Source organism: Vespa crabro, chromosome 2 (assembly GCF_910589235.1).
Source record: "Vespa crabro chromosome 2, iyVesCrab1.2, whole genome shotgun sequence".
NCBI lineage: Eukaryota > Metazoa > Arthropoda > Insecta > Hymenoptera > Vespidae > Vespa > Vespa crabro.
In genome coordinates, this window is record NC_060956.1 from 10,120,756 (window position 1) to 10,133,980 (window position 13,225).

A 13,225-nucleotide genomic window follows, 5' to 3' on the forward strand; every position below is an offset into this window, starting at 1 on the left:
AAACTGTATATTTTGAAAAAATGCTCATATAATCATAAATACATATTCTATTCTGGCTGATTTTGCAATAATAACATAACAATAATAACATAACTTGTTTCGTATTATAAACCAGTTATGAATCCATTAAATGAATTGAAAGAGATGTGTACAAAAATACTATCAAATAACTCCTGTTTTTGTAGAACCATCCATTACTGAAGATATTTCTTTTTCTTTATATTTCATACTTAATATAAATATTTACACAAGGTTATATTAAAAACTTTGTACCTTGATATTCAAGATATTTACTATTACATTTTATCTACCTTCAATAACAAATCCATTTTTATCAAAAAATGTACATTTATTGTATATGTATCTAAAAAAAAAATGTCTACCATAAAATAGTTATTTATTTCTCAATATTAATTATTTCCATAAAAAAAAAAAAAAGAAAAAATTGGAAGAGACTAACATCCAAGAAGTATGTTATATAAATAGCGTATAGACACGGAAATCGAAATCGTTCATTGGAATTCGTATTCAATTTATAATCGAACATTATAAATTATTAGATAAGGATAACAATATCAATATCGTAGAAGGACCAGTGGAAGAGTATTTTAAAATTAAAGACTCTTCGATGAGGGAATCGTAGGAACATATGTAGATACTTTGTACATACCTATGAATATACGAGAATCATGTGTGTGTGTGGGCACACGTGTGTGTGTCTGTGAAAACACCCAGGAGAAAAAAGAAAAATAAATAGAGAGAATAGAAAAGCAATCCCATGGTAGAAAAGATCGAAGCAATTTAAGCGGCCGCATAAATAAATAAAAGCTATCGTTACCTAGCCATGAGATATCTGTTCGCAAGTAATCCAAGAGCGATTAAATAGGTAAGTCGTAAGAGAAATATCGAGAACATCCGGATTGGCAAAATCGATAGCTGTGGAGAACAGAATAGCATCTAAAATTCAAAGCCACCCTCGTAAATCCACGGGACTGCTAATTACACTCGCTCGGAAGGACGCGGACAGCGTGCCGCAACTCCGCTAATCGCAATATTTTCATATATCCTTCCGTGATTTATGATACTCATTCGTTTTTCTCTCTTCCTCGACTTTTGTTCGCGTTGAAAATCCAACGAACGCGTTTTCTCGATACAACGATGTAAGAGGATATAGCGCTCGGCGCGTAGCAGATTTATTTCTTTTATTTTTGAAAGAAAGAGAAAGAGAAAAGAAAAATAAAGAGAAAGAAAAAGAAAAGAAGAGGAAAAAATAGATAGATAGAGAGAAAGAGAGAGAGAGAGAGAGAGGAGTAGGTCCCTATGTCGTGGGCACGCTGCAAATCACTTTTAATTAGATTCGGAAGTGTTTCGCCATTCCCCGTAAGAATGGTAAAGAAAACGAGAGACCGAAAGGGGAATCCGCGACGTCGTTAAAAATATTACCCTGTGTAATTAAATACGAGAATATCCCTTTCATTATACGCTGTTTTTAACGCCCGAAATTCGCGCTTGTCGAAAAAGAGAAGAGAAAGATAACAGCGAGAGAAAGAGAGAGAGAGAGAGAGAGAGAGAGAGAGAGAAAGAGAAAAAGAGAGAAAAAGTAAAAAGTAAATAGTAAAATGTTTATAAGCATGACCCATATTCGTTAGATAGGACGAAAGAAAGAGAGAGAGAGAGAAAGAGAAAAAGAGAGAGAGAGAGAGAGAGAGAGAGTTCGCATAATTCTAGACGCCTCATGAGCGAAAATGTGCGTCTGCTTAGGCTAGAACATTTAACGAGCGAGTTATTCATATTAGAACAGCTGCGCGTATGACATTCCTAGTAATATGTACATTCAAGCGTATTCGTCGAAAATTCAAGATATTCAATCGTAAATTCACACTGTATTTATTACAATTCATTTACTACCTTTATTAAGAGAACGAGAAAAAGAGCAAGAAAGGGAAGAGAAGTCATGTTGCGAGAAAACGTTCGGATCAATACTGATATTTTAATATTATCTTTCATTATTAATAAAACATTTAATTATTCGATACCGAAACATCAAAATAAAATGTTTGATATCAACAGAAAAATCTTACGATATTTTTCGACGAAATGGAGAAAGAATAAATTACTATCTTATATTCATTCAATTACCTTATATTCATGTCCGTCATTTATTATTGCATAATAGTCAATATAACGCTAAATAAATAACTGCCACGCATGAATTTTTATTTCAAAAAACAGAAAATCAATTATCGTTCATTATATATTTGAATGTATTAAATAAAAGTAGTCTAAATTAATTCCAATCTGAATTAAAATTAATTAAGAAATTAATTAACGAAGAAGTTATTTAAAAAGAAAAAGTTATGTTATTAATTATACGATCGAAATTATAATATGTATTTTCAAATTCATGACCATCTCCCTCAAAGTTATCTTAATAAATCTGAAGAAAAAATTTTTCTTAGATCGAAATATCAAAAACAATGTAAACCAGAAAGAGTTAAGGGCTCGGACTATGAAAAGAGAGATAGACGATTCTAATATCTCATTCGGATCTCGTTTGTGTTTTAGATAGCACGTTAGTCAGGTCCAGCGAGCTTTTTTGCATTATTCGTTAGCCTTAATTCTTTTTCAAGGAGAAAGAACACTTCTAATCAAGTATCATGCTTTGCTAACGTCACTTGCAAAAAAAACTAAAGCTCGTTCTATCTCTTTCTCTCTCTTTTCCTCTTCCTGCTCTTCCTTCTTCTCCTTCACCTCATCCTCCTCCTTCTTCTTCTTCCCTTTCTATCTCATTATATCTCAGATTTGTTAATTAGCCTCGACATGATTACGCGACACCTACGCGACATTACATTACGCGACGTAAAATGTAACGTGTCTTCATTATTTGAACGTTAAGGAGAAACTCCCATGGAGTCAGTAGAATTTCGCATGATTGTCGTCTAGCAGCTTGGCTAGCAGCAACGACCAACCGGCATCGGTAACAGGTGCAAATGAAATTTGTTTAGAAATAAAATTAATATTTAACGTACATACATGGGTATGTACAGTTACGCGGGACACCGTTTTAACGAGGGTATTATCTCGACCGGTAGTCGCGGAACGTTAGTTGAGTACGCTTAAAATACAAGGACGGCTCTCGTAAATCGCCCTGCTAATTAGCGTGATACGGATCAGCCTCTCGTACGACGACATAGAAACGAGAGAGTCGCGTCTGCAAACGGTGTATATTGTACATTTCGCTCTTTATCTATTTCTCTTTCCCTCTCTCTCTCTCTCTGTCTCTCTCTCTCTCTTTCTCTCTCTTTCTCATTCATTCTCTTTTTCTTCTTCCTATTATTACTCCGTCGAAAGGCGTTATCATGTGGCGTACACGAGCTTCCATTTTCTACTTTCATCGTTAACTCGAAAACTAACTCGATGAAAAGTGAGACACAAAAACTTGAGATTTATTAACCAATTTAGGCATGTTTCTGATAAAACGTATGACTCTAGGAAAAACAATCAGTACTAAGGAATAGGAGAAAATTATTCGGTTATCATTGATTACGAAATTATTAATTATTTCGTCGATCGACTGATACATTTTGTTTGCTTTTCTCTTTTTGTTTTCTCTTTTTTACTTTTCTTTTCTTTTTTTTTTTTTCTTTTTTGAATAAAATTGTTGAAACAATTTAATCACCTACCATTGCGGTTTATTGAATGAGCGTACAGTTTACCGATTAAAATTTATATTTAATCACTTTTCAAAGTCATCGGTAATACACGATTAATAGCATTTATACATGAGGTGAGATTCATTAAAAAATAAATTAGCTAATTAATGCTTTTTACATTTATGAAAGAAGTTTCAAAAAAGGGAAAAACATTATTCTCTCCTTCTTTCTCTATCCACTTTTCGTGAATCTTAATCCGTGTTTATAAATGAACGTTGAAAAATAAATGATTTAAAGTCTGATGATCGAGTTATCCGTCCCTATTCTTTTTCCCCTCTTCAAATTAATGCATGAAAATGGTTTAGCGAGTTTGTCGTGGTTTTGCATGGATTATCGTCGACGATGTTGGTCAGAAGAAAGACAGGAGTCAGAAACCGCGCAGAAACTCAACCACTGCCGCTTCGACAGAGTGAAAGAGTAAGAGAGAGAAAGAGAGAGAGAAAGAGAGAGAGAGAGAGAGAGAGAAAGAGAGAGAGAGAGAGAGAGAGAAAGAGAGAGAGAGATGACCCGGTCGACAAGTTATTCGCGGTTCACCATTGAATAATTTAACGTTTAATTTCACGTTGGTTCGTCGTCGTCATCGGCATACCGCGGTACCGTTGATTCGTACCGTGAAACATTTAGCACACGCCAAATTTCCCATGCGACTCGCCGGGTAATACCTACCATACACATACCTACGTAGGGATAAAGGGACACGTATGTACGCATGCGCGCACACGTGCGTAAGCTCGAGGAGCGTGTTTCGCATTCCATAACTCCTCTTCTCCCACCCACTCCCACTCCACTCTCACCCCTGTCCTCATCCACCCGTATCCATTTTCACTCCCTCGTATTTATTCACTGATCGAGAATGATCGCTATTGCTTAATCGATAGATCCATAAACGTTTCCTTGAAAATTTTACTCGATTTTACCGAAAAATTTTACGACCTATTTGTCGTTTCCAAAAATGAATGAGATGGGAAAACTGATGGATGAATTTTATGCTGCTTTCTTGATACAACGAATTTTCTGTATAAAGTTACTCGCAAAGTGATTGCACTCATAGAAAAATATAAAAAATAAATTCCACGGTAATTACGAAACACGTAAATCGAATCAAATTAAAGTATCTAGTCTAACTGTTATATTTTAATAACATTCTTCTCTCTTATAATGAATAAAATTGATAGTTTCTTTTTTGTCAGATATTCATCGTTACATTCCATTCTACAATCCTCTCTCACTTTTTTGTAATGCTTCCCTTATTATTATTACTATTATTATTATTTATAACTATAACTAATCTATAAATTTCAACATTTTCATTAGAATTGTTATATCTTCTGCTATTATTGTTGCAACAAAATAACAAATTGTTATTCCAGAACATCTCTAAACCACATTTCTACCATTAAAACAAACAAAAGCTTTTTAAAAGTTATCCCGTCTCTTTCTAACTCGTCCAGTAACCTTTTCCTTCGCAGATAATCTTTCTTAATCCAACATTTAAACTCCGATAGCTTTATCTCAATAACTAAAAACACCAATTAGAAACGAGTAAAGAAATTCTATTTCTACAAAATTTCTATTAATCCATTCAATCACATTACTCTCAAGACACGTATTCTAATTATTATAATTATTAATGCCAGATATCTTTTCTGCGATCGAGTAAATGTCATTTTAATTAAAATCGTAATTCTACGAGTATTAAAAGTCTTATCGGTTCTAACAATAAGTATGATACCGGTATTATTATTCGCAATTCCCGCTTGACGGGATAAGAGTTGGTAAAAAGTTGACGGAATGAAAAAAGAGAAAATCATTGTTAAGAAGAGAGAGAGAAATAGAAAGAGAGAGAGAGAGAGAGAGAGAGAGAGAAGGGATGGAGGAAACGTAGCGTCAAAAAACGAGCAAGCTAGAAGAAAGGGTAGAAGCGGCAGTGAACCGCGTTACGGATTAACGGTGCGCCGGTACGGCAACGACGATGCACTTCCCGCATATCCTAGCGTCCGGACAGCTCGTGAGATATTCAACGGAGCGAATATCCGGCCAGATTATACGATTTTCCCCTCTTCCTATCGTCTTTTTTTCCTCTTCTTTCTAAATCCTGTGCTATGATGCTGGAAAAGGGAAAGAGAGAGAGGAGAGAGAGAAAAAAGGAAAGAGCAGATAGCAACGCGAAACTTCAACTCGGAACCGATATCTTTTGCAAAAAAAAAGAAAAAAGAGAGAGGGAGAAAATTGGCGAACTAACGATACGCCGGTCACGGTTGAAAGAGATGAAGAAGACTACCTAGATAACATACCTGGTGTTATTGAAAATCTCGTCTAAAGCATGCCTGAAAATGTCCTCGTTTATTTCCTCGTATTCGAGTAATATAGATACACCTCTATACTCTGCAGTCACAGCATTTATATACTGATCACCGTACATCGGTATGAGAACCATTGGGACAGCTGCGTACACAGCCTCCGTGAGACCCAACAAACCAGCATGACCCACATATGCTTTTACGTTCGGATGATCTGAAAAAACATTTGCGAAATAATTAATAAAATTATATGGATCGATATAAAATATAATATCTATTGTAAAATTCTTCCTGTTTTTTTTCAAGTAAATAACAAAAGATAATACATCTCCATGATGGTCATTAATGTTTAATTGACAATGACATTTTCTTTAATATGAATAACTTCGTCCGATATTGATCAAAAGCTTTTGAATTTCTTTATGATAAAAAGGACTCGTCCTTGGAAAATATAATCTCATCCAATACGAAAAGAACTTTTTAATAAATTCAATAATTGGATCACTATTAAGCATTTTCGTTACAATCCTGCTTAATAAGTAAATGTTGATGATAAAAAAGTTAAAATCTTTTTTAATTATCTTGTTTTAAATTCTATGTTAATAGGATTATAATGTTATCGCATCGACTTGAAAATAAAAAGAGAAACGACTAACTTCTCCATCTACTCTTTTCAATTTTTTCCTCCCTTAAAACCATTCCAACCGATTTCCCCGGAAGGCAGAAAAAATAATTCCGAGTCGATCGAGCAAGAACGATGTAAAAGCAAGCGAAGCATAAAGTCTAGGAAAGAGACACAAACCGATGAAATTCGTTCATGATATCAAAGCAAGGAAGACGATCGAAGTATACTGAAAAAATATAAGAAAAGAAGACATGGATAGAAAGAAAGAAAGAGAAAGAGAGAGAGAGAGAGAGAGAGAGAGAGAGAGAGAGAAGAATCTCAACACGATTCGAAAGCAAGTAGCGATGAGAAATCGATCGACACATTAGAGGCCTTCTTCTAGGCGAAGAGCAAAGCACATCGTGTAATCGCAAAATTCGATGGAAAAATCGTTGCCGAGTCGCTTATCGTCGACGACAGTACCACCTTATTCTTTCTTTCGATCTCTCTCTCTCTCTCTCTCTCTTTCTCTTTCTCTTTCTCTTTCTCTTTCTCTTTCTCTTACACATACATACTTCTTAAAGCGTTGATGATGAAAAAGGATAGGCGACACACCCTCCTATTCGACACAGAATGCCACCTCCAGCGTCGATCCTAATGTCAAATTCCATTACCGCGGCACGGCAGCCCTTCTTTTTTCTCTTTTTCCAACCTACATTCACTCTTCAACCCCCATCACACTTCTATCCTTCTGGATAGAAATGTACGTGCCGGTTTGCATTACATCTCTTCCTTTTTGCTCTACCTATTTACCATCTATATATATATATAGATATATATATATAGATATATATATATACATATAAAATACATTGTAGAGGTAGACGTAGATGTGCGGGATAAATCGTACAATGTGTGAGTAAAAAAAAATAGAAAAAACAGAGATTGTTTTTTCTCTTTTTCTTTTTTTTTCTTTTTTTCTTTTTTCACAAATTTCCGCTGTTGAGAAACTTTGACAAATGTTTGTTACTTCGAATAACTTACAAAAAAAACATCCATTCAAATTTCAGTAACGCACTTACGGATAATTTTTCATTTTCACCTTTCGTAAATTTTAAATTTAAATAAAATTAATTACGCAATATTTTTAACCCTCTATTATATTCCATGTACACATAGATATTCCTATAATAGAAAAAAACCTCTCCTATAATAGAAAAAGCATCTCTCTTTGTCGTTCACGATAGGTAAGCTAGGCGTAGTCGTTCTTCCATCAATCGCATATATCTATGTATGTATGTACGTATCGAAAAGAGAGAAAGAAAAAAGAGAGAGAGAGAGAGAGAGAAAAAAAGAGAGAGAGAGAGAGAGAGAGGAAAATAGAATACGAATGGGAGATATCCATCTATCCATCTACCATCCAGCGATCGGTCTGAATTTTTGCCGACGAGTCGACAGCACCGAGGCGAGAAGACGAAAAATCGGGCGTACGTACGCGCACGATTTGAGCGAGATTTTACGCTTCGGCATCGAAGTCGCGTGCGCTCCTCTCTCGGCACAAACCCTCGGCACGTTCGATTTTTTCCCCATTTTGCTTCTTCTTTTACTTTTTCTTTCTCTCTTCCTCTCTCTCTCTCTCTCTTTCTCTCTGACTCTTTCTCTTTCTTTTTCTCTCTTTCTCGCTCTCTTTTTTTTTCAATTTCTGTCACCTCTGCTCCCGACACGATTATTTTCACCATCGATATTTTCGACAAAAAATTGTAAATCAGAAAACACAAGTTTTTCTGGCATACCAATCGAAGCAAAAATAACGAAAATAATTTATGGAAGTAATACGTATAATGTAATTAAATAAATATGAATAAGAAGTTTATTACAGTAAAGGAATCTTTATTTACGAATCAACCGAAAATTTATTACATTGTCTTGAATAGTTTTTTGTAACCCTTTGATAAGTGAATAATAATTACGATAGATCTAATCTTTTTGTACGAAATTATAAATTTTTTCCTTACAGAATTTCAATGCGTTGTAATCGTTTTATCACCGAAAGGGTTAATTTTTGTAAGTATCTTCTCTGGTTGAATTTCATCCAAGAAGAATACATCTAATTAATTATTCCATATTTCCATTTCCTTGTTGGGAGCTTTGTTCCAATGTCTCGTTGTAAAATTTTTACGAAAACTCGAATATATTCTGAATTCTTTTGTTATGTAGTCTGTGCTCCTTCGTATCAGTTACATTGCTTCAGAAAAGTTAGAAGACACGCGGAAGCAGAGGTGGATGCGCCTGAAAATTCTATCACTCTTCACGATAGACGTTTCACAAGGTACAGCATCGACAATATTTTCACTCCGTTCCCAATAGAGGCAACTCGAAGTCAGAGCGAAGCGATCGAGACTCGTAAAGCGATTACCGTCTCTACATCAGCTCCACTTAAATGTTTCTTCGTGTTTCGAAGCATTGAGAGCTTCCGAAACTCAAGTCGACGTCGCTTTCTCATTGAAAATTAAAGCTAATTTTTTTCTAACTTCATATGCGATCAACTCTTCGCAGATACACATCTGTATAAATAGTAACGTTTAAAAAGAAATATATTTAACGAATGATTCAACGAAAGTCAGAATTCTCTTTATTTTTGTTCTAAAGACGTCTATAACTTAATTTATATAACAAAATGTTTTAATGGACAGTCTATTAATTTTCAGAATTTTTCTTATTCATAACAAATAATGATCATAAACAAGCATAGGACAAAAAATTGTAAACTTGCTTAAGAGCGAAATATGCTCTTAAGCATATATAATGCATGAGATATACAAAGGATTTAAAATGTAATTTCTATGAGAAAAATAGTTAAGAAACTGTCTTAATTAAATTTAAAAATAATCTGATCGTGGAAGAAACCAAACGAAATTTCTTATCAAGAAAATTGTATCGTTGCGTTTAACCATAGCCCGTCGAAAGATATCAGCCTTCATTTGATATTCGAAACAGCCTCTAGCGAGATAAGTATGCGGTTTATCGAAAAAGAGAAGGGTGGATAACCATTCTCAAAGCAATGAAGGGTACGGTCCGTTTCCGATAAGACTATGTTCATCGATCGATCGAATGTGCATTGGTGTGAACAAATCTGATAGTTTAAAAGTTCTAAAAGATGCAAAAGAAAAATAAATGAAAAAGAACAAAAAGAAATAAAAATAAAAAATAAAAATAAATAGGGAAAAGTAACGAGAGAACATTAGAAGTCGTTTATGTGAAACGACATAAATACTGGTGAACAAACGAGAACTCTCTTATGTGTTAGTCGCTTAACGTGACACGCTGCGATATGAAATTTTACGTTCCTACCAACAGAAAGTACTGCGACAAACGTTCTGAAAACACATTCCCAGGAAATGGTAGATTTTATGGAGAACGATTTTCATTTATTCGTCCACTCCTTTAAACTTCATTTTGTCTTACATTGCCGATATCACATTATCGTTTTACTTTCTACGTTGACCAATCTCCGTTAAACAATTTTATAATAACAATCACGATCGTATAAACGATAAGAATAATCGTTACGACAAATGAAAGAAAAACAAATAAAGAAACATGTTAAAAATTGATCCATGTGTATCGATATACTTACGAACATAAGAAATAAGTATTTTATCTTATATAATAATTTATCGCTATTATCGTCTTCGGTAATGACGTAATTGTTTTCAAGTTTCTCGAGTTTCTCTTTGTTACCTACGTTCGATCGTCTTTGTAACGACGTTCTATTAATTAGAATTTCCGGTAATAGATCGACGGTTGCCGTATCGATCGATACAAGGAAAATTGAGGATCGCGTATGTGACCATCCAATCTCCGGAACGTTTCATAGCAACGAGAAAGAGAGAGAGAGAGAGAGAAGTATTAAGCTACCGGACGAAGATAAATCAAGAAAGAGAGAGAGAGAAAGAGAGAGAGAGAGAAAGAGAGAGAGAGAGAGGAAAACGGATGTAGATGTTTCGTTGGAAAAGTAATTTGCAAGGAAAATAGAAGGCGAGCCGAACTTCGAGGAAAAGTGTAGACTCCCTCGCTCGACCGATATTAAATCTTTCACGTTGCAGTTTTCAAAGAAAAACGACTACTTGAGTGGTCGGAACATGGAAGACATCGAAACACTTACTCGTTACTATATTTTCCTTCGACGATTCTCATCGCGAATTAAGAAACTCTCTTAATAATTATTATCGATGTGTTTTCCATTTTTTTTCCGTTCAAATGTAACGCATCTAATACGAATTAAATTCGTATAGTTATTAATATTACGAATTTATACATTATCTAAAGAAATAGAAAAAAAAGAAAATATTTCGACATATCACGTTTTTATAAGTTTTGTATTTATTACAAAATGTTTGGATTTATAGTAATTAGTTTAAGGATTTCGCGACAGACTGACGCATACTGAGTTTTCGTAAATTAATGAGTATTCTGTTACATTAAATCCGAAGAAGTGCATACGACAACTAACGTAATATAATAGATTTCGTCAAGTTCAATAACAAATAACAATGTATTAATGTTCACGACAGATAAGTTGGTTGCTGGGATTCTTGATGTAACGCGATATATGGTATGTATTACATGATGTTCATAAAAGTAATATGATTTTTCTGCTAGACACCTCGAAGGTCGAAAGATAATACGTGTATATCATTTGAGATTTTTATAGTTGACTATCGTGTGTTTGTTTTCGACTAAAAATGAATAAGATAATGTTCTAGATTGAATGTCTTGCGTTTTGCGTGAGTGGTTTAAATCCTAAAAATATAAATGATATTGCTTTAGAAAATATTTCGCCTCCCTTAAGGATATAGTTCAAGGAAATGTTGCAGGCGTTAAATAGTAAAAATGAAAGTGCTTTGGATCCTATACTAATATGGCATTAAACATTATCTTTATATTATATATGACAAATGTTTACTGTAAATGCTCAGAAACGTCTTCGGTGGATGTCAATGTATTATTTCGTTTAACCTAATTGCACATAATAAATCTATTGTGTAGAATAAGTAAAATTAGTTTAAGGTCTCGAACATTCAGAAAGCGTTTTATAGTCCCAATTATGCACGGACCAGGTAACAGTAAATGAAAAGATAATAAAAAAAAATGTTTTTCTAACAGGAATGCTATTGTAATAGATTATTATTCACGTTGGAATAAAATAACACGTATTTATGCGCTGCGTTCGTAAAATTAATCTAGCTTATTCTCGATTAAAACCATATTTTTCTCAGATTTATATATATAACTATAACAATATATTTAAATTTATGATGAATAAAAATATAATATATAAAAATAATAAGAAAAATATTTTCATAACGTAATTGAAATATTTCATATTATGATAGTTTATAGATTATATAAAATTAATAATACATTTTGTAATAAAATTAAATATATTTATTAATCTCCTTTATAAAATTAATACAATAAAACTTAATCTATGAATCATTCTTTATATCGATCACTACCGAAAACAACATACTCTACAACATACCCTAAATATTAACTAATGTTTTTACATTCGCAATCTTCCCATACATGCAACAATTTTCGAGCCTCACGTGCCATTGGTTTGCGATAGGATGCAAAATACGCATTTCATGCGTCTGTCAATGCGTGCTAGCTTTGCACCCTGATCGATTTTCAAAATCCTGGTAAATGTCCAAATGAAAAAAAAAATGAGAAAATGAGAAAAAAAAGAAAACGGAGAGATGTGAACGTAAATAAGAGAATTGTATTCTGAAATAAAAAACAATAAAAGAAGGAAAAAAGAGAAGTGTCAAAGAAAAACGAAGAAAAGTTGAGGAAAAAGAAAAAAAGGGAAGGAAAGAGAGGGAAATGGAGAAAGTAAGGAGATGGAGGAAAAGCTTCGTCGTTGGGAAGGTTTAACGGTGATTTATGTTGCCAGCGGGTCGTTAGCGAGTTGCCTAATTAAAGTCGTTTCACTCGACAGAGGCCGAGCTGCAAAACTGCTTACGCGAAAATTCTCGCGGTCCCTCGGCCTCCCATACCATCTCGATCTCCTTTCCTTCCTCCACTCTTTCCCCTCTTCCTTTCCCTTTTCTTTTTCTCTTTAGAGCCACCATTCCGTTTTTGCGAGGAACTGCCGAAGTACTCGAGACGCGTCGCTATCGAACGAGAGGAGTCGAGTGAGTATAAAAGATAAAAAGAAAAAAAGAAAATCGAAGTAGAGAAAGAGAGAGAGAGAGAGAGAGAGAAAGAGAGAGAGGAAGAAAGAATATAGACAAAGAGAGAAAGGTCGAGTTTGGCCGAGAACCGTTCATCGAGAGAGGGTAAAAAGAAATGGATCCTTTGAGTCGTTTTTACATATTCGAGGAGGTCTGATCCGTTGACTCTTGGGAGATGATCCTGATGATGAGAAAAAAAGAAAGAGAAAGAAAAGCGATTCGCTATACTGAATCCTTAACGAATTCGATCCCCCTTTTCGAAAGATACCTAATCATCTTTCCAATTTCTTTTATGATGAAAATTAACTCTCTATATAATTTTGTTCGTATGTAAAGAAAACAATTAAATCTTGTGAAACTAGTATAATT

The 13,225-nt window shown here is 34.1% G+C and overlaps 1 protein-coding gene across 1 annotated transcript in view; it reads right to left on the reverse strand.

Annotated features, from left to right (window-relative positions):
- LOC124422089 (UDP-glycosyltransferase UGT5-like) overlaps positions 1–13,225 on the reverse strand; it is a 42,532-nt gene that overhangs the window by 20,130 nt on the left and 9,177 nt on the right. The window contains exon 2 of the mRNA XM_046958049.1: positions 6,008–6,227. Within this exon, the coding sequence (XP_046814005.1) occupies positions 6,008–6,227 (220 nt within the window). The remainder of the gene's footprint in view (positions 1–6,007; positions 6,228–13,225) is intronic.